We start from the raw sequence: 27,828 nt of genomic DNA, 5'->3' as shown, positions 1-27,828 counted from the left end.
TCATATCTTTCTGTGTTGGTGAGATGAATAGTGATATATCCAATGTCGTTTAAGTCCAAGTTCAGCCTCCATTAGCACTCCTGGAAGATGAAATGGTAACCTATAAAAGCAATTGATATTAGGATCGAATCTATTGTCTCCGGGGTCCCTAAGTTGATTGGTAACATGCCCAGTGCTTTTTAAGCCCATCAATTCCCAGTGGTTGCAGATCAGTTATGGGAAGTGAGACGAAGTGATTCATAAAAATGATAGAAAATTACCGATATTAGTGTCCAACTCGTAGTTTTCGGGGTCGCTGAGGTAAATAGTGATATTTCCGATGCGGTTTTTTAAGTTCCAGTTCAGACCCATCGCACCTCCAGTGAGGAAAAGGTGACTTCTACGATAATCGAAAAGGACCGATATTAGTGTCGAATCAATCGTTTTCGGGGTCACTAAGTTAATTATTCACATGTCCGATGCCATTTAAGACCAAATTCAACCCTCAGTGGGTCAGACCTTCTAGTGCCCCTAGAAGAGTGTAAAAAGGGAAATCGTGTAAAATAATAATAAAACATGATTGATATAATTTTATAATCCATATTTGAGGGATCGTTGAGATGAATAGTAACACTCTCGATACTATTAAAGTCTAAATTTAACCCCTATCGGAAAGGAAGTAAGGAGAGGAGAAATAAACTGTCGAAGATACCGAGATTACTGTCGAATCCATTGGGGCCCAAAGTAGATTATAGGGATAGCCACGAAGTTCCGGTTCTGGTGGAACCGGTCCGCTTCGTGTACTGTATTTTACTGTATTTATAAGGCAGAATCATGGACATTATGCAAAAATGATGAGAAACAATTGAAGGCTTTCGAAATATGTGCGTGGAGAAGAATGGAGAGAAATAGCTGGGTCGAGAGGAAAACGAATGAGAGGGTTGGAAATGGAAGGAGAAAAATATTATTAAGAAGAGGAAGAAAAATTGGTTGGGATATTGGTTAAGAAGGAACTGTATCATGAGGGATGTGCTAGAGCAGCGTTTCCCAACCGGTGTGCCGCGGCACACTGGTGTGCCGCGAATGGGCCGCTGGTATGCCGCGAAAAAATCGAAACAAATTATTAATTCTATACGAACCAAATTGCAAGACAGGGGAAAATGTATATTTATATTTCACATTACTATGAACCTCTACTATAAATCTACAATTTTAAATTTCATACTGTGTTACTTTTCTGTACATTTTTAATGTTGAAAAACGTATTTATCATTGTCATGACCATTATTACTTCTTTATTGTTGCAGACTATTTCGTAACTTGAAATTTTAACATATCATTCAATAAATTCAACAAAGCAAGCATGCATACAAATTACCTACATTTGTGTTTTAAAAGTATAGGAGATTTGTTTATTTGTTCGTTATTTAGTGATCTTCCCTTTTAGTTAGAGGTTAGATACAGTTTTCGAAAGAGAAAGTGGATTTTTAAAAACCCGAGTCCTATATTTCATTGGGGGCGCGGTAATTTTGGCACCGAAAATTTTGGCACCAGTAGTTTTGACACGGTAATTTGGGCACCGGTAATTTTGGCACCAAGAAACGAAGCAAACGGAAATTTTGGCACCATTTATAATTGAAGTACAGAAAATGTGAGAAAATACTCTGAATGTAATAAATATTTAAATTTACATGTTATTAACTAGGACTGTTCCAGCGCGACGAATCAAACCAGTGACGAATGTACAGTCAGCGACAAAATTTCTTTCTCTTAGGTAAAATTTATTTTGCTTATAACTTTTGAATTGATGGACTGATTTGAGAAGTTTTCTGTAATTTATGGAAAACTGTATCTTCTTTGAGTTGCTGAAGACTGCACTATGTTCACTGCACTGGGTTTGTATTTTACTTTCAAGTGCAAACAATAACAGCTGATTCGAACCATGGAAATTAGTACAGAGAAAAAAACAGAAAATACTCTGGATATAATAGATATTTACGTTCACATGTTAATGACTAGAACTGTATCAGCGCGAATAACGAAACCAGGGATGAACGTACAAACACCACTAAAAGATAATATTGTCAGCTTCATTAGATATTCAAAGCAAGTCAAAATTATCCCCTAATGGGTTTGTATTTTACTTTCAAATGCAAACAGTAACAGCTGATTCGAACCATGGAAATTGAAATACAGAGAAAAAAAAATAGAAAATACTCTGGATATAATAGATATTTACGTTTACATGTTAATGACTAGAACTGTATCAGCACGAATAATGAAACCAGCGACGAATGTACAAACACCAGTAAAAAGTAATATTGGTAGCTTCATTAGGTATACAAAGCAAATCAAAATGGAAATTATTGAACCCTTAACTAAGAAAACTTAAATACACACTTACGCAAGAAAAATTAACAAATCAATAAATGAATTTCAATAACACATGATTTGCAATAATATATAGTTCACAATAATCCCAATTGTAAAACATTGCACCTTTTCTTTACATCTTTAACTTTTGTTGTGCGCAACATTAAATGAAACAGCATGCAAAAATTCTTGCATGCTCTTTGTTCCAGCATTGTAGGCCAAACACAAATTTTGAAGTCTTTTCTGCAAATGCTCATAGATCCGCTTCGTCTTCTTGGCTGGACGCTCCCCTACAGCAATCTGCAAAAGCAGTGTCGAGACCATGGCTTCGAATATATAATGAAACTGCCAATAGTATCTTTACCGATGTCTGTACTGTCAGTAACAAAAGTTCTTTTCCTATGTTAAAATTTCTTCCGCGAATATCTCTCGAATGGACGGACAGATTTGAGTGCAATATTCAGCAACTTAAAGCAGATATAGTTTTCGGTAAATTTCAGAAAACTACTCAAATCAGTCCATCAATTCAAAAGTTATAAGCAAAATAAACTTTACAGAAGAGAAAGAAATTTTGTCGCTGACTGTACATTCGTCACTGGTTTGATTCGTCGCGCTGGAGCAGTTCTAGTTAATAACATGTAAATTTAGATATCTATTACATTCAGAGTATTTTCTCACATTTTCTGTACTTCTATTATAAATGGTGCCAAAATTTCCGTTTGCTTCGTTTCTTGGTGCCAAAATTACCGGTGCCAAAATTACCGTGTCAAAACTACTGGTGCCAAAATTTCCGGTGCCAAAATTTCCGCCTTTCATTTCAGTGCTATTGTTTTCTATTTTAAAATTAGAATGAAAAATAAGTATAATGATTTAGCACGGGGGAAAATCAGTGATCGAGCTTTCTTCTCTGTAAGAAGGAAATTAGTAATCACATTAAAATACCACGGTAATTATATATATATATATATATATATATATATATATATATATATATATATATATATATATATATATATATATATATATATATATATGGGTGTGCCGCGAGAATTCAAGTTACACCTGTAGTGTGCCGCAAGTTGAAAAAGGTTGGGAAACGCTGTGCTAGAGGATATGGTGGCAGGAAAGAGAGGGAGGGGATTAATTAGACTATATAGAAACAGAATAAGGCTATTGGCGATATCAAAACAGAAAAATCGTATGTGAAGATGGAAAGGTTAATAGAAGATTGTGGAGCATGGCAGTTTCTCAGTCGCGGTAAGTGATCCGCTGGTAATGGCGGAATACTTCTGATATAATGATGCCGATGATGCACAGTAGAAACAGAAAAATCCATTTTACTTAAAGGAAAAAGCCTTAAAGGGAAAAGTCGGGTTTTCGAGAAACTGTTTATCACAACTATACGTGAAAACAAAAGAAAACTCTCCTATTGTAAAGGAATTACTATACTTTTTCGTTCTAAAATCGACCACTGTAATAAATTATGACCATAGTTGCATCGCATTTCTGTGATTTTGTGTATAGTAATCTGCAATTATACCACTTAAATAAAATGCTAATATAATCCGCGTCCCATGTACTAGATAAGTAAATGTGATTGTGTATTATGTGAGAGATGTTAAGTAGATGCCACCCTTGTAGATGTTAAAATTTTGGGGTGCTTGTTGTGTATTTTGTTAGCACTAGTAGCAATGATGTACCAATAGTTGGCCTATTCCCAGATGTTGGTGCGACTGAATCAGCCGAAAATTTAGAGGTGACTTTGCCAGGGCCAGAGTGTCTAATTAACAAATAAATTAATCCACCACATTTAATTTGGTATTGGTATATTGGGTTACTCCTCAATTGTCGGCAGGTTTCCATAGGACTACTCCTTAATTTTGGAAATTTCCAAAAATAAATAAAAATTTGGTAGAAGTATACAACTCGGGTATGCCTCTGAAAAACTTGGCTAGTTCATTGCGTTCCTTTGGATAAATAAAAAAAAAAAAAAAGCGTAAAATTCAATTTCGAGCCTTTTTGTGTAAATTTATCCTATAAGATGGTGCCTAATTGTACCAATATGATTACATGGATGGGTACATTGGTCCATTCTCTTTGATAGGAATAGGATACCTACCTCAAATTTTGGTAGAAGTGTGCTGGTTCACCCTTTAAAAATTTGGGAATTGTAAAAAAATAGTAGATATTATATAAAAATGGGTACATACCTTTGTAAATTTGGATGGCCCATTTTGGTACCTTCCATGAGTAAAAAAAATGCCAAGTATATATTAACAAAATGTCTTCATGTATCTATGAAGAACGTTTTATCACTGTGTAAACAAAATGTGATTCATGATATCTTCGATAATGTAAATGCATAGGTCTGTGATGGTATTTGAAAGTTAGGTGTCATAAATATACATTTGGCCCAAGGTACTTCTCCCTAAATGTAGGAATCAAAAGAGGGAGATATGACTCTGAAATCGTCTAACATGAAGTCTTAGTGTCTTGCAGGTACTATCTGGAACCACGTTACGGTACACCTCAAAATTCTTATAATTTTTAAAGACTTCGTTATATCGAAGCAGTGGCAACGGCAGCTTTAATTTCTTGGGATGAGAAAGTAAGCAGAGGGACAGAGATATTTCTTTTTGGGGGGTGGTAGCTATTTTTTATACCATTATACTGCGGAGGTTAGGGAGGAGAATAGACGCAATACTTTTGGAAGATCTGTTTGGGTTCAGGAAAGGTGTACGGACAAGGGAAGCAATATTAGGGTTGAAACTTATCTTCGAAAAACGGTAAAGAAAGGGTATATTCATTCCCTTTGTAGGTTTGGAAAAGCTTTTGACCGAGTCAATTGGAACAGACCCATTTTCAAATGCTGGAAAAGACAGGAGTAAAATACAAGGACAGGAGAATAGTACAGAACTTGTACAAAGAAGGGATGGCAGTTGCAAGGTGTGACGACCATCAAGAGGAGGCTAGTATTAGAAAAGAAGTAAGATAAGGATGTTCATTCTCTCCTGGACTTTTCAATGCATACATAGAAAGGGCGCTCGACGAGATGAGAGAGTGAAGGTACATGGACGGTGGATAGACATGTTTCGTTTTGCTGATGATATAGCGATGCTTGCAGAGAACAGAAACCAACTTGAAATGACACTTTTAGAGATGGTGGTCACTTTCAGCTCTGGCTACAACATGAAACTGAATAGAAATAAAACAAAGATTCTGACAGTGAGCAGAACATGATATAACGGCTAGCTATAGGTTGAAAGAAGACCAACTTGAGAGTTGAGTTGATTTTGAGTTTAACGTCCCCTTCAGCAGCGAGGCTACATGAGACGGGACCTACTGATTAACTTGAAATAAGAACCACATGGGCTCCCGCCGTGAATCGAACCCGCGTCTCCCACGCCAAAGGCGTGTATGCTAACCGCTTAGCCACGAGGGAGCTCTACCAACTTGAGAGTGTAAACTTCTTTGTCCACCTTGGAAGCAGAATAACATAAGATGGAAGAGCCATGACTAAAACTCTAAGCCTTAGGCCTATACACCAGGTAAAGACTGCTTTCAACAAGAAACGCTCCTATTCACTTCTAAGAACTTGACATGCGTCTCAGGAAGAATCTTACGAAGACCTTTCTCTGCAGTGTATTAATCTATGGTAGAGAAACTTAAGAGATTCAGGAAAGAAGAGATGCAGTGACCTTTAAGTACTAATGTTACCGACGTATGTTGAAAATTCCCTGGATTGACAAAGTGCCAAAGAAAAGGTGTTGAGGAGGGTTGGAAAGGCAAAGCCGTGCTTGTGGGAAATACTGAGGTAAAGAAGAACCACCTGCATACATCACCTTCTGAGACACGATGGACTTAATAAAATCATCAGTGTAGGTACAGTCGAGAGTAGGACTCATAAAGCAAGTAATAGATTATATTGGCTGCCACAACTACTTAACCATGAAGAGGCTAGGAGAAGATCACGAGGCCTGAAGAACTGTTCCAAACCAAACCAATCTGAAGAAGAAGATTACTTGACGTGCATTACAATATAACCCGCTTTATGCAGTCATTTTGACGTATGATTAACGTCATACTAAAGGCCTGATTACCGCAGGAAACATATGTTAGTCGGACTCTTTAGTATGGGGCTAATCACGCGTCGGAACGACTCTGCATAAGGCCCAACATGTCTAAGGAGGCAGTCGGAAAGGGGGTGCGGACAGCAAAACCGGAGGACGCCCACCCCCTTGCCCCATCTTGCATCGTCACTGATTGAAAGTATTCCTGTGTATATGTATACATATTGATCAAAATTACTTTGTAGACACTAAAGTGAAAACCACTGACGTGTGAGATGATGTTTACTTGCAACACGAGTTGTTATTGAACAAGGTAACAAACACATTTAATACGTAGCTATGCAGCGCAGTAAAATGAAAAACGCGTAGTTTCTCAACAGACGCTAAGTTTGCGACATAATAAATCTCAAGTACTAGAACTAGAAATTGTATTAGTTGATCAAGTGATCAAGGTCAGACAAGAACATCACCGATCAAGAATTACTTGTTTTTTATATAGTATTGTTATTATTATCATAAAACACGTTTGTACAGGCAATGAAATCTGAATCACTTTTTAAAAAATAATAATAAATGAATTTACGGAATTCCTAACTACATATAAAATCATTTTTAGCACATAACTGTACATCGTAATTTGAAGTTTAAAATAGCTCTCATCATTGGTCCAGTAAATAGTGCGCATCTTTGATGCACAGCGTCATGGGTTCGATTTTCGGTGTGAGACACTTGAAATTTGAAAATATTACAATTGTTCGTATTCCATATTAAAGCGTAGGTCCACGTCTCACATAACCTCTGTGCTTAAAAAAGGCCGCTAAATTTTAATCAGCCAACCAAACACTAAGTTATTTAAATACAGTGGACTCTCTCTTAACTGCCCTCTCTTTAACCACCCGTTGACTTAACCGCCCATCTTCCAAAAAATAGTCACATTCCTTCTCAGCTGCGCTCGGTGCCCCACAACAATACATTGTACAATTATCATGGTAAAACTCTTACTTACATGCACCCGGCAACACTGCTATTCATTGAATCAAAACGGGGGCACTTCCAGAATCTACCGTAGAACTGACAATTCAGTTCGTGATGAATAGCAATGTTGCCAGGTGCATGTAAGTAAAAGTTTTATCATGATAATTTCAAAGTTTCTTTTTCATTGTTTTCAGGAATTGTATAATGTAGACATATCCTTAACACACCTTTTGATGCACTGAAACATCAGCACTGTTGCCAATTCAGAATGTTAATTTATGAAAACCACGTTTTTCCTAGTAATCCCTTACAGAGGCCTCATCCGATTAATTGTCGGTGGAAATGAAAAGTTCCATTCCATAGTTTCCAAGCTACTCCAACTATACAAACTGAAAATTAACGACAGAACATCTATACGTATGAGTTATGAATCGATTTGCGTCACTTGTAAAAAAATTGATTTACACCTTCGGTTACATCTGGCAACACTGTGTGGTTACTATTGTACTTCAATCGTTGCTCCCTAGTTTAAAAATATATGCATGAACAAGGTTTCATTTTGGTATAACCATTATTTGTGTACCGCTTCCGGTTCAAAAGGTCTACTATCCCAAACTACGGGTTGCGATGTATATTGGACACCCTGTACTTTGTACTCCCCCCAAAAAAACATTTCTGGGCGCGTGCTTGACTATGGATGTCCAAGTAATTGTATAAAAGTTACCCTTATGTAACTCCCTCGCAGGCAAAAAGTACCTTAGTCTATTTTATTATTATTATTATTATTATTATTATTATTATTATTATTATTATTATTATTATTATTATTATTATTATTATTATTTTACTTTTGCCTTTGAAAATTTATGGTATTGGTCTAATTTACCCTTAAAATATACCCATGTTCCTATATTTCTTTAAGTAATTTTCAGTTGAAAGAAGATATTTCTGTCAACATCAGGGATGAGGTAGAATAACGTTTTCCTTTATTACCCCCCCCCCCAAAAGGGTACCCCCCATGCTCCAATAGGTTTATTTTTTTGAATGCCAGTTGCAAGTTTCCAGTTGAAATACTTCGTTACTTGAATGTTGTATGTCTATCAAATATCAGAACAATTCTGTTTTTACAGGGGGCGGACGAGAGGGAAAAGGGTTAGGGGCAAATCCTTATGTCTTTAAAACAGAAATTTTCCATTTCTTACACTCCCTCTTAGACTACGCTTGCTTCAATTCCCATAAATAATCCCTTTTTAGACTTCCAAACTATTCTATGTATAAGTATCGGAAGTCTTATAGTACGGCTTTGTCCATCTGCCTGTCGACAGGTATCAGAACGAAAACGGTAAGATATATGGAGAAGCAATTTTTTGCAATCGATTCAGTGTCCCAAGAATAAGATTAATCTCCTCTGTTAACCTTGTATTTAAACCGGAAGTAGTAGAAATCAATCATTTCCGGTTTCAACGTTTATCGCCATAGACCGATAGCAGTTTTTTTTCAATCGATTCAATATCTCAAGAGAATATATCATCACTACTCTGTTGACCTTTTGGTGCACAAAGTCCTTGATTCGATCCAAGTTCGCGCCAAGTGAACTTTGTGATGGACAAATATCGTGTGCATTCCTCCCACTTTCTTCAATCCACCATTTCATTCATTTCTCATCATCACCGTCTCCTTTAGCCTAGCCGGCATAAAAGTGGGACATAAAACTTAAGATTTCATTACATCAAAACAGCAAGTTATTGAAATTTATTAGTATTTCCGTCTTCAATTCTGATTTTCGTAGAGCGAAAATGGTAACAGATTACGAGAAGTGGTTTTTACAATCGATTCAGCGTCCCAAAAATAGTTGTTTTCTCCTTTAATCTTTATTCAAACCGGAAGTGGTAGAAATCAACCATTTCCGGTTCAATGTTGGTCGCTATAGAATTAAAAAAAACGGTAACAGATAACGATATTTTTTTGGCCATTGATTCAGTGTCCCAAGGCAATATACTTATTATAAATATTTGATCTATTTTGATGCGTAGGCTCTACTTTTCTTTTTGTTTGATGTCTGTAGACCAATTGTGGAATGAGCTACTGGCATTTCAAAACAACTCTCTGAATACAGTACTACACTTCGTTCAAAAAATGTTTGAGCTGCAAGAGGGTTACATGGCGGAATGAGCTTTAACTTCTAAAGGTTAATGAAATGAAAACGTGAGAGAAAACGGTAGAATCTCAAGGAAACAAATAAACATGATATTGTGCATCACAACTTCTTCAGACATTTAGACAATACATAGATATATATGAACACAAACCACATGAATTTTTACATTGACTTAGGTAAGTAACGAATAAGAGCATTTACTCACTTACCTTGCAAGGAGAGACATAGCCATTGGGAACGTTCCCATTTGCCGGTTTCCCATCAGAAATTCGCTGGTTGTTTTCTGCTTCCCACCAAAACATCCATAAAAGATTCCAATGGCAGCGGAGATTATCAGCATAGCAGCAAATACGAGATAGTCGGGCCAACCGAACTTTCTCGAAAGTTCCGGAACTTCTGCATCCATTTTAAGTTTAAATTATTTTGAGTGCTGCACTAGCAAAGAACCAATGTAAGCTTGTACTGCGACATGAAATGAGTTCTGAAATTAAAATAATTTTTAGTAAGTTTTCTTCTTTATTAATGAAACATTTTAAAACAAGACATTTTTGATATATTTAGTGCTGGGTCCTCTTTATATTTCAAAACCAAATACTAATATCTTAGTTTTAATAAGAATTGGCATACCTTTTAAGAATTGAATTGGTCATTGCAGAAAGGGCACATGTTCTATACTAATAATATAGAACATGTGCTCTTTCTGCAATGACCGATTCAATTAGGCTAATTACCAGTAGATATTTACCAAATAGCAAAATTCAGGGCGAGGTCAGCAATATGAAGTTAAGGGTATACAGCGTATTGTTTGAATCAGATCAGCAGTGGTCCCAAATGTACACCTCACTACACTATTAATATTACATTTTTTTGGCTTTATTTCCTTTGAAATGAAATTAAATCTTTGAGTTTTACGTCCCACAGTTATGGTGGTTAGGCTAAAGGAGATGGTGATGATGAGAAATGAATGAAATGGTGGAATGAAGAAAGTGGGAGGAAACGGGAGAACCCCGAGGAAACCCACGCACAAGGTGTTTGCCCACCATAAAGTACATTTGGCGCGAGCTGTGATCGAGCTAGGGACCCCACAAACCATTTATTTTCTTTGAGTTTACGAAAAGCCGATAGGGGGTAAAAGTATCCTAGGATAGATTTACCCTTTGTTGTAGGCGAATAATTGTTCCTTTTGTAAATAATATTCATAAAAAAAAATGACTGATGTCTGTCCTGGGACTGTTTTACAGGGGAAGTATGTTAGTCCTAGGATAGTTTTATCAGGGCGTACATCTGTCCTAGGATAGTTTTACCGGGGGTATAACTATCCTAGGACTGTTCTACCGGGGGTATGTCTATCCCGTTACAGAGGCCTCAATGAGATTTCATTTTAGTTATCACATTCATCGATAGAGAAAATCCTGTAAGATATTTTGTATCTAGAGTTTATGTGAATTTAGGGCCACTCTGACTCAGCAATAGAGCGATTATCTCGGATTCTCTCGTTTCCTCTCACGGGGCCGCGGTGGCTCAGTGATAGAGCGCTCACCTCTGGTGCATGAGGTTCTTGGCTGGATCCCAGCTCGCGCCAAGTGAACTTTGTGGTGGACAAATACCGCGTGCGTGGGTTTTCTCGGGGTTCTCCTGTTTCCTCCCACTTTCTTCATTCTACCAATTTTATGCATTTCTTCTCATCACCGTCTCCTTTAGCCTAGCCGGCATAATCGTGGGACGTAAAACTGAAATATTTCATTTCATTTTCGTTTCCATATTCTTATTCCACTAATTACGTCATAATCTTTCACTTTTATTAATCACCCACCATTTTTAGACTAAAGAGTATAACGTGGGACATAAAACTAAAAGATTTCATCTGTTCTTTTTTGTGATGGTGAAGGTTACTGGGACCGATAATGAGTGGGACACACTGTTCAATGTATGCACAAGTGAATTCTTCCCAATTACCATTACACCTTCAGTCAATCAAACACTTTTATATATTTGAAATGAAGGGCGGAAATAAAGAAAATGACTTGAGAAACTTCAGTCAACCTTGGATTCACTATACAAAATAGTATGATCTCTGAGCATTTCTTTCTGTACAGGGTCAGGTAGAAAGACCTCCCGTATTTGCAGAGGTCACTGTGTGTAAAAAATTCACTCAACTTTTTTTTAAAGATTTTTTGCGGGGGGACGTCATTGTTTATTTTCTTCAAAATGATATGATACCATTAGATGCATCATATATCTTTTCAGGGTATGAAAGTGATGGCAACATCGTCAAAAAAAATTTAAACTAAGAAAAACTTGTTTTTTCACAGTTTTTGGACCAATTTAGGACTCTCAATGTCAAAACTTTGAAAACAACTTAATATTTAAAAAGAGCACTATGAAACACTCCTTGTGTATATTTTTGGATACCGAACCTCGTTTAGCAATCCCCTCCCCCCAAGTTTTCCTGTTACTTATTATAATGCTTCTTTAACAAAAGATCAATTTGAAATCTATTTTATCCATAATTGCAGTTGTGTTTTTCCACTTCGCAATTTTGGATGCATTTGAAACTTATAACTTCAAGAATCACGAATTGAAAACTTTGATGTGCAAAAATAAAGTTTAAGACAAACAAAAACAAAAACACATTTAATTTAAGAGAAAATGATGTTTGATTTATAGCTATATGTGTTTTCATTTTACATATATATATATATATATATATATATATATATATATATATATATATATATATATATATATATATATATATATATGTTTGAGTAAACTTATTTACTATACATATTCATTTATTTTAACATACAAAGTAATAAGGTACACATAAATATTATCTAATAATGAGAACAAATCAGAAACCAAACAACACATAATTTGCGATAATGCATTCAATCTTCGTTGCTGTTTTCGTTGATTGGAATGTTTTCAACTTTAGAGCCTCTTTTATATAAATTAGTGACGAAAGAGAAAGGGAAATCGTGAACGTTGGCAAAGAAATGTTCGAAGTTTTGACCTTTAGGGTCCTAAAATAGAAAAAAAACTGTAAAAAAAACACGTTATTTTCGGTTTTAATTTTATTTGACAATGTTGCCATCATTTTCAAACCATGAATAAAAAATATGTTGTACTGTACATAAGAGTATTACAACATTTTGAACAAAAGTATCATCGATATGTCACCATCCATTTTTTTTTAATTTTCAACGCAAAAAAAATCAAGAAAAATTATAGATTTTTTTGGGAAAAATGTTCACATTTACACATACATAGTGCCTACACATTCTGTGAATTATTTGGACCACTCCCACCAGAATTAAAAATATTAAATTTTGAGCATGTGTCATGTGATAATTTGGTTACGAGTGGGGGTAGGGGGTCGAAACTTTTTTGGGAGTGGTTTTAGGTCAAAACTAACATTTTGGGTCAATAACGACCTAATTTGGATTAAGGGCCGATTTCATTATCTTACTTGGAAAGGTCCTTTTTTTAAGAAAAAAAAAGAACTTCACAGAGAAGACATATCGCAGAGAAGAGAAGTGGATATCACAATAACCAAAATCGGATGAAGTTAACGAGGAATTGTCACACCTCAGATCTGTCCAACATCCTGTCGCCGAGAAAGTATCAGGTAACGAAGACAAAAATAGCAAGGAAAATATAATAAATCACCAAAGAAATGCTTAAATTAATGGACGAATGACGTGAAGAATGTCAATAAGAATGAGTGTAGCCGTTCTCACTGGTATAGTGGCTAGCTCATGGTGCCTTTGATGCACGAGGTTCCTGATTTGATTCGCGGAGGTTAGAACATAATGTCTGTTGACCATTGCTGGATACTTGTAAACAAGTTTGCGGTTCATTCCGTGAGGCAGAACATTGTAACAATTACCTCGACAAGGAGAGACATGATAGATCACCCTCACCACAGACCATCATACAAGCAACAAAACATGCTGCTTGTTTAGAAAGCGTTGATCACGACGACCACTGTCCTGACAGTTTAGTTTAGCAAATACAAAATAGCTACCATTAGGTCAGTCAATTGGTACTCTAACAGAGAATACTGTCCTTGTGAATTCAACTTCAAAGTTCTTTCCAAGAAGGTTTCGGTGCTCGAGAAATATTGAAATTTATTCTTCATGTCGAAATAGTACTTTAGAAAGAATATCGCGACTCGTCTACATATCTTAAAATATGCATTTTGTTAAGTACTTCCCAGTTCTTATGGAAGAATGTTGTCTACTTTTTCCTTGTAGCACAAGACAACTTAACCTTGCTTAAGTTTCCTACATACTACTTCAACTTAAATCTTGCCACACCCACAAAATACATTTAATTTTGTCTCCCTTCTAATAAGTTTTTTTTTTTTTTTTAACAATAATAGCAGTACAAGGGGATTTGTGACCATCTTCCCAATGGAATGGTTCAAAGCTTTTTAAATCACAATCTCATGCCATATTTTAATTGTCAACACCATTTGTCATTTCTGTTAAGCAGAAGCCATGCTTAAGAGTCTTCATCCCGGCGAAATTAAAATACCGCTAATTTTACAGTAATTATGTGATATCTTCAAATAGATAAAAGATAATTGAAATATGGAACAAGAGCGCCCTAGACAATATTATTTTACATAAGAAACCGTTATCAAGACTCACTTATCTGCTTTCGATTTCGAGCCATTTTGAAAATCGGCATTTTTTTTTTCGCGTTTCTAAACAGCTGAAAACGGAAAGCCACTAGGTGACTTGTGATAACGGTACCTCACGCAAAATAATATTGTCTAGGGCGCTCTTGTTCCGTATTTCAATTATCTTTTATCTATTTGAAGATATCACATAATTACTGTAAAATTAGCGGTATTTTAATTTCGCCGGGATGAAGACTCTCAACATTGGAACTGAATAAATCCTTATGGAAACCCTTTTCACTGGTAATACAATAAGATCACTAAATATAAAATCCGTTTCAGTAATGGTTTCATTTCGATTGCTGGGTTTTCAAAACACTTTTCTATTTTATTTGTTTATCTCAAAGATTCATTTCGTCGTCCTCATTCTTCTAGTAGGGGGCATGGTGACTCACTGGTAGAGCGCTTACCTATGGTGCGTGGAGTCCCTGGTTCGAACCCCGGTCAAATAAGTTTGTGGTGGATAACATCGTGTCTGTGAGTTTTTCTCGAGGTGCTCCCGTTTCCTCCCATCTTCTCATTCCACCAATTCTTACATGATCATTCACTTGCTTTAATCATCGTCTACGTTAGCCTAACAGGGCATAATCGTGGAACGTTCAACTGAAGGATTTCTTTTATTTCATTTTTCATTGCTCTAGTGAGTAGAGCATGGGTCTATTCCACACGAGGTCCTGGACTATATTCTCTGTGTGGAAGCAGCATTGAACGTACCGTATAACAGTAGTTCAGTCTGACTCCACTTTAAACAGTAGGTCCCATCCTGTATAGTATCACTGCTAAGAAAGAACGTAAATACATTGTAAACAAATCAAATATTTGCTTGTAAAGGTTAATTAAGCCTAGCCATGATCATTCACTTGCTTTAATCATCGTCTACGTTAGCCTAACAGGGCATAATCGTGGAACGTTCAACTGAAGGATTTCTTTTATTTCATTTTTCATTGCTCTAGTGAGTAGAGCATGGGTCTATTCCACACGAGGTCCTGGACTATATTCTCTGTGTGGAAGCAGCATTGAACGTACCGTATAACAGTAGTTCAGTCTGACTCCACTTTAAACAGTAGGTCCCATCCTGTATAGTATCACTGCTAAGAAAGAACGTAAATACATTGTAAACAAATCAAATATTTGCTTGTAAAGGTTAATTAAGCCTAGCCATGATCATTCACTTGCTTTAATCATCGTCTACGTTAGCCTAACAGGGCATAATCGTGGAACGTTCAACTGAAGGATTTCTTTTATTTCATTTTTCATTGCTCTAGTGAATAGAGCATGGGTCTATTCCACACGAGGTCCTGGACTATATTCTCTGTGTGGAAGCAGCATTGAACGTACCGTATAACAGTAGTTCAGTCTGACTCCACTTTAAACAGTAGGTCCTATCCTGTATAGTATCACTGCTAAGAAAGAACGTAAATACATTGTAAACAAATCAAATATTTGCTTGTAAAGGTTAATTAAGCCTAGCCATGATCATTCACTTGCTTTAATCATCGTCTACGTTAGCCTAACAGGGCATAATCGTGGAACGTTCAACTGAAGGATTTCTTTTATTTCATTTTTCATTGCTCTAGTGAGTAGAGCATGGGTCTATTCCACACGAGGTCCTGGACTATATTCTCTGTGTGGAAGCAGCATTGAACGTACCGTATAAGAGTAGTTCAGTCTGACTCCACTTTAAACAGTAGGTCCCATCCTGTATAGTATCACTGCTAAGAAAGAACGTAAATACATTGTAAACAAATCAAATATTTGCTTGTAAAGGTTAATTAAGCCTAGCCATGATCATTCACTTGCTTTAATCATCGTCTACGTTAGCCTAACAGAGCATAATCGTGGAACGTTCAACTGAAGGATTTCTTTTATTTCATTTTTCATTGCTCTAGTGAGTAGAGCATGGGTCTATTCCACACGAGGTCCTGGACTATATTCTCTGTGTGGAAGCAGCATTGAACGTACCGTATAACAGTAGTTCAGTCTGACTCCACTTTAAACAGTAGGTCCTATCCTGTATAGTATCACTGCTAAGAAAGAACGTAAATACATTGTAAACAAATCAAATATTTGCTTGTAAAGGTTAATTAAGCCTAGAATTATATTTTCAATGCAGTGTGGTGTTAGCTCAGCTATTACTCAGCTGGTGTTAGCCACAAAACGAGACGAGACAGAATTTTCGTGACGAAATAAAGCTCTTCCAATAGAAACTGATGCACTTTCCGAAACGAGACATCACTGTCAAGAATTTATTTTTCAATGTCTGTCCGTGTCGATGCATCTGCATTAGCCAAGAAGCCACACCGTTCAAACTTACCCGTGCCAAATTTAAACTTATGATTTTAATCTTCTTCGCGGTGGCTCAGTGGTAGAGCGTTCATCTCTGGTGTCATGGGTTCGATCCCAGCTCGCGCCACATGAACTTTGTGGCGGACAAACACCGTGTACATGGGTTTTCTCGGGTTCTTCCTTCTCCTCCCACCTAATGAAGTGTCGGTTTTTCAGATGTCAGTTTTTCTGCAAACCGGTTTCCGTTTTTTGTAAAAACCGGTTTGCCCATCCCTAGCAATAACTGCAGCATAGCATGGTATCTTATAAGAAATCCGAACAAGAAAGTATAGTGCGGTGGCCCGTATCTTTTATTCTTTAAAATAGGGTGAAAACAGGAAATTCAACTTTTCTAGCTTGATTTTCATTCATTCTGGATTCACTTCTTTCACGTACCCATCCATAAGCAGCATCCTCATGAAAGAAGTAAAAAACTAGATCAAAGTCGGAAAACGTAAAAAAAGAAGAAGAAGAAGAAAAGAAAGAAAGAAAAGAAAGAAATAAAAGAATGCTAGCTTGAATTTCTGCTGTAAAATGATCTGAAACAGCAGATGTATTTTTGTGTTACATCTTTTTTCTTTCGCTTACGTAGGATGGAATAGTAGCAGTGATGGATCTAGCTCGGGGCCGGTAAGGGCTAGACCTCACAGTTTTTGAGTGACAAAAATAATTTAAGCTATTATTTATATATTTTTTAAAGTTTATAATAAATTTATGATATACCTATCACAGTCTGGGTTCTGGTTGTCCCCCACAGTTCTTACTTTCTAGATCCGCCACTGAATAGTAATGCCTGTAATGAGGGTAAATCATCTAGGACCTCGCCACATATTTGTGAAATTTGCAGATCGCAATGCAGTGCATAAAAATGCAACAAGCAATTATAACTGCTATGCCTATTATCACAAACTAGAAGGCAAAATTTGCGTTCTGTTGAGGAAGACCGGTACGTAATAGTGCTTCTGAGTTTTTTTTTTTTTTTTTTTTTTTTTTCATTTGGCATGTATACAGGTAACTTTACTATGATTTCAATTGCCGGAAGGAATATTGCATTCCGTAGACAAGAAAGTTTGCACCCAAATGGAATATCTATTGTTACGAAGCTGGCAACATTAGCGTCCATCTAGTGCACTCGGCTGGTTCACAGTCCATCATGTAAGATCAATCCCCACATTATAGGTGGTTTCCCACCAAAGAATCTCGCTGTCAAGAGTATTGGATTACAGGACCACTCCAATAGTTCTTGCCTTCGGTATTACCAGCACTAGCATCGAATCGTAGGTAATAAGGCCTTTTGCCACTTCTCTAGAGAAAAAAACAGTTGAGAATGCTCCAAGAGCATTGCCAGAACGAACTTAAAAAGATTGAAGAGATGGAGCGGGAAGGATAACTGTTATTGTTCCTAGATGTAAAAGTAAATTTTTTAACCGCATCTTCTTCTGTTTCTTGCAAAAAAAAAAAAAAAATCGCTAAATATCGTCTCTCTATGACTTATGATACCCGAGATATGGTTCCTTAAATCTCCCGAAATCGGAACTATTTTTGGCCAATAATATTGGTGTTAATCCATATCTAAGAGGATGGTAAACATTTTGGTATCAATAATGTCCACTGGTTACTATTTGGTACCAAAAAAATCACCATCCTCTTAGGTATTTATCAACAACAATATCATCTCTCTATAACTTACGGTTTCCGAGATATGACTCCTTAAATCTCCGGAAATCGGCCATTTTTTGGCCAATATCTCGGGAACGGTAGGAGTGACGCGAAAAATTTCATCACTTTCTTAGATAGTTTTTGATGCTCTATCGCAGCGTTTCCCAACCTTTTTCAACTTGCGGCACACTACAGGTGTAATTTGAATTCTCGCGGCACACCCATATTATATATATATATATATATATATATATATATATATATATATATATATATATATATATGTAATTACTACTATTATTTCTAAATATAAAATGCCTTCGTATTTTGCTGTGATTACTGATCTCCTTACAGAGAAGAAAGCTGGATCACTGGTTTTCTCCCGTGGTAAATCATTATGCTTATTTTTCATTCTAATTTTAAAATAGAAAACAATTGCAATGAAATATAGGACTCGGGTTTTAAAAAGTCCACTTTCTCTTTCGAAAACTGTATCTAATCTTTCACTAAAAAGGATCACTAAATAACGAACAAATAAACATATCTCCTATACCTTTAAAACACAAATGTAGGTAATTTGTATACATGTTTGCTTTGTTGAATTTATTGAATGATATGTTAAAATTTCAAGTTACGAAATAGTCTGCAACAACAAAGAAGCAATAATCGTCATGACAATGATAAATACGTTTTCCAACATTAAAAATTTACAGAAAAGTAACACAGTATGCAACTTACAATTTTAGACTTATAGTAGAGGTTCATAGTAATGTGAAATACAAATATACATTTTCCCCTATGTCTTGCAATTTGGTTCCTATAGAATTAATAATTTGTTTCGATTTCCTCGCGGCACACCAGCGGCCCATTCGCGGCACACCAGTGTGCCGCGGCACACCGGTTGGGAAACGCTGCCCTATCGAAATGGAGGGGTCAAAATTAAAAAAAAAATGAAAATAACGAACAGACAGACACACAGACATAGAGAATTCTGTAACGAAGTTCGTTGAAAATACCGGTACAGACTAATGGTAAAGAAAAATCTTTTTTTCGGTTTTTAGAAGAACCGAAACCGGTTTCGGAAACTTAAAAAAAAAACATTTTTGGGGAAACCAGTTTGGTTTTCCATCTAAACCGGTTTTTTGTGAAAAAAACGTACCGATATTTGAAGTATCCAAAATGCAGTTTTTTTCTCTCCTAATCAGTTCCCGGTTTTCATTTTCAGAAAACGGTTTCACCCTTCCATAGAGCTATGAGGATCACTCTGTAGTTACCAAATTACATAATTAATTTTCACATTAGCTGCTCAAAAGGCTATTACACCCAAACAAAACAAACAAACAAAAAAAAGATTTATCTTTACGTAACGGTACTTCCTGTGCATTAATTTTGACCTTGAAAAAAAAAACAGAAACAGTAATTCTTCGCACGGTCATCGGAACGAATATACACACATACGCATGATGCGTACCACATAAAGAAGCGAACTCACTTCATTTGCACGCATCACTTGAAGTAAGTCACTGCTAAGATTGACCTAGAATGGTGCTCAGGGCCACGGTGAAACGTGAAAAGACGATTCTGCTACTTGACGTAACATTTGAGTCACAGTCAAGATAATGCTTTGAATATTAACCATTCAGTGTCACCTTTTACCATTTCCACTGATTCGGTGAAAGTAATGCGGCACAAACTCAGAATAAATTACACTTTATACTTGCTTCTAAAGCAAATTTTTAGGTCCCTAATGTTTACCATTCTCTCATTTGTTGCAGATTGATTAAAATTATTCTTTGGGAGAGATATCGACGATGGTATTTATTGTACTGTAATTCTATAATGTTAAACAGTAATCAACATCCGTATTACCATGTAATGTAGAGATTTATTTTATAGTAGTACTGCAAACTTTACATTAAAATAAATTAGAAGTGGTTTAAGATGTCAAACTTTTGGAAGTGGCGGTACTGGGAAACTTTGAACATAAGAGGAGATCTAATGTAGGTACACTCATATCCAAAATTATTGTCGCATATCTATAATTGTCTTCTTGTAAGAATATAATTTGATAACGATTTTGCATGGTACTTTTAACACTGATACTATGTGTATAATCGGGAAATGCATATTTATGGTAAATTTCATAGGAAAAGAATTATAAATACGAAAATTAGAGTGAGTAAAAATGTTGCTAAATTGACAAGAAAGTTTTATTTTCGTTTTATTGTTCTTATTTACTGCTCTTTTGATATGAAATTTGCTACATACATGTCTTTGCCGATTACACACATACTAACATTATAAGAAATATTATAAGAAATTTGTTATCAAATTATATTCCTACAACAACATATTTATAGACATGCTACAAGAATTTTGGACATGAGTGTACTTTATATATACACACACAGGGTGTTAATGAACTAGACCGTCAAACTGTAAGACCTGATTCTTCACTTCAAAACAAGAAAAAAAGTTTCTATTGATCCAGGGGGAAATTGCATAGCTTCACAGCTTGGCCATCCAAAACCATCATAAAATACATCGTAGCATCATTATCTCAAACACAAGAAACCACTGAACTTGTGCTTCATAACACTTTCAACTTCCTCCGAATGCATTTCTTCTTCACTTCTGTCAAGGATTACTTTTTACTTACTATCGAACTACTATTAATTTTGAAGTGTGTGAGAATTCCTTGTTTTGTATGGAATCAGTTGAGCACCTATTTGCACATTGCTGGATAGCGTACATATGTGTAACTTCCTTTACGAGGTCATGAGATAGTCACCTCCACGGTTCTTCATGTTCGAAAAAAAAAAAAAGTGTTGCGATGTACTTTTCTACGATTCGGACGGCCCTAATTTTGAAACTATGCAATTCTTTCCCCATGGGCTCACAGGAACTTCTTATTTTGATGTAAGGAATCACTTTTTACACTGTATTTGTTAAGTGCATAAACACCTTGTGTACACTTAATCATCCAGGATTTGTTATTATTATTTTCAGAATATCCAATACTAATGTATTCTATGCGTATTTTTCGCTATTATCCTTTCTTGCGTATTTTTCTTACTATGGCAAAACCTTTTTTATTTCGGATAGTTGTTTAGATATTGTGGCGATCACATCATAGTTCGCAACATTAGTATTACTTCGTTTTATTTTTATTTTTTAAAAGATACAATAAGTAACAGGTTGAGTACCAGACCATCTCTATTTCCTTTTTAATAAATTGATTTATTTGGGAAATTGTATTTTCTTTGAAATGAACTGAATTTTAATGTTGTGATTTTATATATTTCCTCGTCAGCTCTAATTAAATGTCCCTTACTTTTTCAAAACGTCTTTACATTATAGATCTATAGAAATGTAATAACACTTAAAGTAAATTAGGTTATTAAATATTAGAATTATATATATATACACAGGATGAGCACAAAAACAGTCCCTGATTTCAAAAGAGTATACTTTAATACCAAAAGTACTATTCTGTTCAAACTTTCACAGTAGTTACATAAAATCAAAAAGTTTTTAGTGGTGTTGATTGAAATTACAAACACGCGATGTGCGCGTCATTTGTTACGCGTGGATCCATCGAAACGATAGGCCAGCTTCAGTCAAACCTTGTGAAGCGTAACCGATGTAATGGAGTTTATATAAATGTAACCAAGAAAGTTCTGTCGCTTTTTCACCCACCACCTTCAAACATCGATATGTCACCTAAGACGTACCTAGAAGATCAAAACTAGTCCCCATCAGCTTTCTGCCAACGTCCTGGAAAGCCATGTATTCCATCGCGGTAGAACTTGGTGGGCCGTGAAGCGAAGAAAGTATCAAGTGCATTTTGAACTCTACCAGGGATTTGAACTGGCATCCTCTAAAGTGATTGTCCAAGGAACGGAACAGGTGATAATCGGACAGTGCAATGTCCGGGGAGTATGGCGGATGCAATAGTGTTTCCCATCCAAGGCGTACAATGGTGTCCCGGGTCATCCTAGCCACATGGGGCTTAGCGTTGTCCTGTAATAGTAAGATTCCTTTGCGATTCAGATGTGCTGGCTGCAGAGTTTTGAGGTTTTCTTGAACATGGATCAACTGCTGACAGTACACAGTTGCATTGATACTCTGACCAGCTAGTAGTAGTTCCTGATGCATGATGCCGCGAGCAATCCAGCAAACACACATGCCCTTCTTCTGGTGCAGTGCTGGTTTGGGCTATTTTGGAACCGGTTCATGGGATGCTAACCAATGATGACGGCGCCGTGAAGCTTCGTACAGGACCCACTTTTCATCAAATGTCAACACCTTGTCCAGAAATGGCTCCTTCCTCAGACGAGACAGCAAATAAACACAGGTGTCTGCTCGCGTTGGCTTCTACCGGAGTCAAATCATGTGGGACCCATCGACTTAACTTGTAGTGCTTCCCAAGTTGATGGAGGTGCTGCCGAATGGTTTCTCCACTCACACTGAATTGTAGTCTCAGTTCCTCACATGTCTGGCCACTGTTAGACTCAATTGCTCCCTGAAGCGGTGTTTGACCCCAGTTTGAACGCGTACAACATACACGCCCTTATGACGCTCTGTGGAGGTCCCATGTTTACTCTGTCCTTACGCAAGTTCATGGTGTAACTGAACTGCCACAACCAGATAGTATGTTGGATATACCCACACCGACAACTGACCTTCGCCTTATCTCCATTCACATTCAACTCACGGTGTGAGGGCCAATTGAACAAAGATATTAATTAAAAGCGACAGAAGTTTCTTGGTTACCTTTGTAGCTGCATTGATGCGTTCCTAAAGATCCATACAAGAGTTGATCTACATTCCTACATTACCCATAACCCTGCATGATCTTCAGAAATGTATCAGTGCAGCTATAAACTCCGTTACGTCGGTTAAGCTTCACAAAATTTGGCTGGAACTGGATTATCGTTTCGATGGATTTCTGCATAATAAACGGCGGCGCACATCGTGTATTTGTAATTCCAATGAACACGACCAAAGCTTTTTGATTTTATGAACTACTGTGAAAGTTTGAACAGAATAGTAGTTTTGGTATTAAAGTTATACTCTTTGCAAATCAAGGACTGTTTTTAACCTTGTATATAACAAAATTCAGTTTTCACGAAGGTGTATTTAAACAGATTTCAAGACGAAATAAACACAATCAAACGATTAAAATTTCAAGTTCGTTTCAAAGAAAATAGAAAAAAAAATTCCACATATAAATCAATGCGCTAGAAAAAACAAGAACAAAAAAACTATGATGTAGATATATTGAATACGGTTAATATTGGGTTACTAACATTGTATATGCAAGTGGCAGTATAGAATATATGTGTCATTCTTCCTCCTTCCCATGTTTACTCAATAGGGTATTGACTTTCATTTTGCTTTCACTGGTCTTTTTCTTTTTCTCTTTTTTAAGAGAGTGAACCATAAAAAATCGGACGCTCTGTATAATCAGACGATGGAAAATTATAGCTAAACATTATATCTTTCAGGACTCTTAGCTGGAGCTGCCTTTTATGCAGTCTTATTCAAAACCACCATGACATTAGTTTCTCTTTAAAAGCCCGCAATTTAGTACAAAGTGCACAAAAAAAAAAAAAAAAAAAGCAAAAGAAAAAGAAAATTCAAGAAAAAGTTTTCGTGTGAAACAAACGAGAAACGATGTGCGCAAAGGATTTATGGTACAGAAAATTACTTGCTTTACTTTCATTATATCCTCCACAAGAAGAGCAGAGATGAAACTAATTCTTGAATTCATGTATGAGTATGTAAATTCTTACTAACTTTTACCATTTTGCGCTGATACGTGTCAACAGATACACGGACATACAGTAGTTATTCCATACACTTTCCATACTTACGCACAGTACTTTGAAAGTTAAAAAAAAAAAAAGAAAAGAAAAGAAAAGAAAAGGAAGAAAAAAGAAAAAAGGAGTGAGATCATACGATGGAAACGTCGAGAGATTCTGAGGAAACTCTTTTAATATAAGTATTCAGCAGTGTGTGAATTTACTATCTTTCCCAAAGAGAGGGTGAAGGGATACATTTCGCCCATATACGGATCCGGTTGCGAGTATCTGATTTTTTTTCTCTCTCTCTCTCTCGATACATAAGAATCTAATACATTTTCATAAGCTGTTTACGCTCAATTTTGTCTTCATAAAATAAAAATTGAATCCTTTCATAACTGTATGACCATTTGAAAAATTTCTAGATGGGAAAATAAAATTTTCTTCTCCACTGGAGATACATTTTTGTAAGGAGAGAATCCGTAGTATCCTCCCGTCAATTCATACACTGCTTTTCAGTTCAGAAAGATACAAGTATATAAGATAGCTGGTGATGAACAGTTTTTCAAAAGTTACAGGTAACCTCTCGCTCTCTCTATTCGAGTACGAGGGCACAGCCTCTCCCTATTCTAGTGACTAGACGACGTGCTTTTGGTATACGAGGGCACGGCTTCTCCTTATTCTAGTGACTAGATGATGTGCTTTTGGAGTACGAGGGCACGACCTCTCCGTATTCTAGTGACTAGACGATGTGGTTTTGAAGTATTAGGACATGGCCTCTCCCTATATTCTAGTGTGACTAGACGATGTGCCTTTTTAGTACGAGGACATGGCCTCTCTCTATTATAGTGACTAGACGATTTGCCTTTGGAGTACTAGGGCACGGGTTCAGTTTCCAGTGAGAGAGCATTGAAGGCACTACAGTGCTTTAACTCTCACCTTAAACTATAGGTCTCGTTCTATACACCCACGCTGCTGAGAAAGGGCATAAATGCTAAAAATCAAAGTATTATAAACACTTTCAAAAATATCGTGAAAGTCGAAGGACAATCTGCTTAAACGGACATTTACTACCAAGCATAGTTGTAAATTTTTTAAAGTTTTGCACATAATCATATACAATTATCTCATACCTGTAATGATTTTTTGTGCAAGAAAAATAATTGGCAATGAACACAAAAAGAATCTATCAGAAGAAAGTAGGAACTCGGCTAATGAAGAAAGCCTTCCATAAAAAAAAAAAAAAAAAAAAAAAAAAAAACTAGAAGGCACTGTAGCTTAGTGATAAAGCATTCACCTCTGAGGCAGGAGTCCCTAGTTTAATCAAACGCCATGAGTTTATGGTAGACCGTGAGTTTTCTCGAGATTCTTTCGTTTCCTTCCACATTCTCATTCTACAAATTCCCTCATAATCACTAACTTTCATGCTCCTTTCTTTCAGCCTAAAGGGCATAATTATGGGTCATTAAAGGCTTCATTTTATTTTCTGAAAGAAACTTCAATCAGATGGCTGATTGCAGGTTCGAACACGGGACTTTCTGGTAGGCCCGCGTAGCGTAGTCGCTAATGCTCTCGCCTTCGGTGCGAGTGGTCCCAGGTTAGATTCCCGGTGGAGGCAGTCGGTCGGAAAACTGTAAAAAGCTTTTTCAGGTCAGCCATTCTGAATGAGGTTTCCCTGACTTTTCCTTATTCACACCAGGCAAATGCTGGGATGGTACCTAACATAGGCAATGGCGGCTTTACCGGGTAGGCCGGGTAGACACGGGCCTACCCAAGAGTTTTGAAAAATGTAAACGCTGAAAAATATAATAAAGAGTAAATACATTTTTCACTATTTATATTAATCAATTAATGGTAGATAATTAAACAAATAGCATCAACTAGTACTGTACAATCAATTTCCTACTGTCAGTAATCAATCAATTGTGTATATACAACCATAAGCGAGGGAGTGGGCCTACCCAAAATTAAAATTCGCCCCTGCATATAGTTCCCAGGCCGCTTCCTTCCTTCCCTTTCCCCGGATAGTGTGCTCGTCAAGGGACGTCATCCCTCAAACGTGACGGATGCCAAAAGGACAGAATCCGGAACCTTCTGATTATAAAGCAATACACTCGCTATTATATGTCCCAATTACTCGGGATTATCCAGTTTTACGAACACAAGATATTGCCTCGATTCTTTAAAAAGAATAACACATTTTGTTCCGATTTTTCAATGCAACATGTCTAATCCCTATAATTTCCTTTAGAATAATGCCAAATTGTGCTCAATTGATGAACAATTTAGAGAAGCCGATAATATGGCACAGCCTCACTGCCAGCACACAATAGCAATATAATCTTCACTGTTGTCTTCACAATGGACAGGTGTGAGAAATAGATTCACCTCTAGGAGTATTAAATGTTGTGCTCAACTGTTTTAAATTTAGGAACTATAATCGTAGTCACTTTCACAGTTAGTGTGTAAAATTGCTTTATTGAACGCAATATGTATTTCAAGCAAGGCTGATTGGAGTAATCAACACATATATCACTTTCAATAATTAATGACGCATTTTGGCAAATATTTTCTTGTTGCTACAAAGCATCATGTTTGGGACGATTAAGTTTTATTGTAATATAATTACTTGTTTATTAATATGTAATGTTGGCTTATTTATTTAATTATTGTAAATACGAGGGGTAGTCAAATGAAAACCATAATTATTTTTTTAAATATTATTTATTGGTCACACAGGGTACAGAAGTAAATCACTTTTCAACATAGTCCCCTCCTCGTTCAATGCAAGTCCGCCAGCGCTTCGGAAGAGCCTGAATACCTGCAGAAAAAAAGTCTTTTGGGCGACGGCGCAACCACTCGTGCACCGCGTTGCGTACCTCTTCATCGTAGTGGAACTTCCTGCCGCCAATTGCTTCTTTGAGTGGACCAAACAGATGGAAATCGCTCGGTGCGAGGTCTGGCGAGTAAGGGGGATGTGGGAGGCATTCAAATTTCAGGTCTGTGATGGTCGCAACCGTTGCACGCGCCGTATGGGGCCGTGCATTGTCGTGTTGCAGCAGCACACCGGCTGACAGCAATCCACGTCGTTTCGTTTTGATGGCAGGCCGGAGATGATTTTTTAGGAGGTCCGAGTACGTAGCACTCGTCACAGAGGTTCCTCGTGGTGTGTAGTGTTCCAAGATGATGCCCTTTTCGTCCCAAAAGAGGGTCAGCATAACCTTCCCTGCAGACGGCTGTGTCCGAAACTTTTTGGGTTTCGGTGATGAGGAGTGGCGCCACTCCTTGATTTCAGGCTGATGGTAATGCACCCATGTTTCGTCACCAGTGACGATTCGTGACAAGAAGGCATTACTGTCACGTTCAGCACGCCACAAAGGGTCTTCGCACGCATCAACACGTCGCTGTTTCAGTTCAGGCGTCAGTTGTCGGGGCACCCATCTTGCAGACACCTTATGAAACTGGAGAACATCATTCACAATATGATGTGCCGATTCATGACTCATATGTACACATGCTACAATTTCGTCTATTGTCACACGGCGGTTTTCCAAAACGATGGCTTCAACGGCTGCAATGGTCTCTGGAGTCACTACGCGCCGAGCCTGGCCGGGGCGTGGAGCATCGGCCACAGACGTAACACCGTTTGCAAATTTCCGGCACCATTCATAGATTTGTGGCTATGACAAACACGCATCTCCATACTGAACCTTCATTCGCCTAAAAATGTCAATCGGTTTCACACCTTCACTTCGCAAAAATCGAATCACAGAACGCTGCTCCTCGCTGGTG

At 36.9% G+C, this 27,828-nt stretch overlaps 1 protein-coding gene across 1 annotated transcript in view; it reads right to left on the bottom strand.

The window, feature by feature from the left end:
• The window catches only part of LOC145671027 (sodium-coupled monocarboxylate transporter 1-like), a 166,288-nt gene that overhangs the window by 83,227 nt on the left and 55,233 nt on the right, over positions 1-27,828 (bottom strand). The window contains exon 2 of the mRNA XM_081739685.1: positions 9,765-10,036. Within this exon, the coding sequence (XP_081595811.1) occupies positions 9,765-9,961 (197 nt within the window). The 5' untranslated portion in view covers positions 9,962-10,036. The remainder of the gene's footprint in view (positions 1-9,764; positions 10,037-27,828) is intronic.

The sequence above is a fragment of the Thermobia domestica genome, chromosome 15, assembly GCF_964235325.1.
Source record: "Thermobia domestica chromosome 15, izTheDome1.hap1.1, whole genome shotgun sequence".
In the NCBI taxonomy this organism is placed as follows: Eukaryota; Metazoa; Arthropoda; class Insecta; order Zygentoma; family Lepismatidae; genus Thermobia; species Thermobia domestica.
Note: the sequence above shows the minus strand (reverse complement) of the source record. Positions and strands in the feature narration are given on the sequence as shown.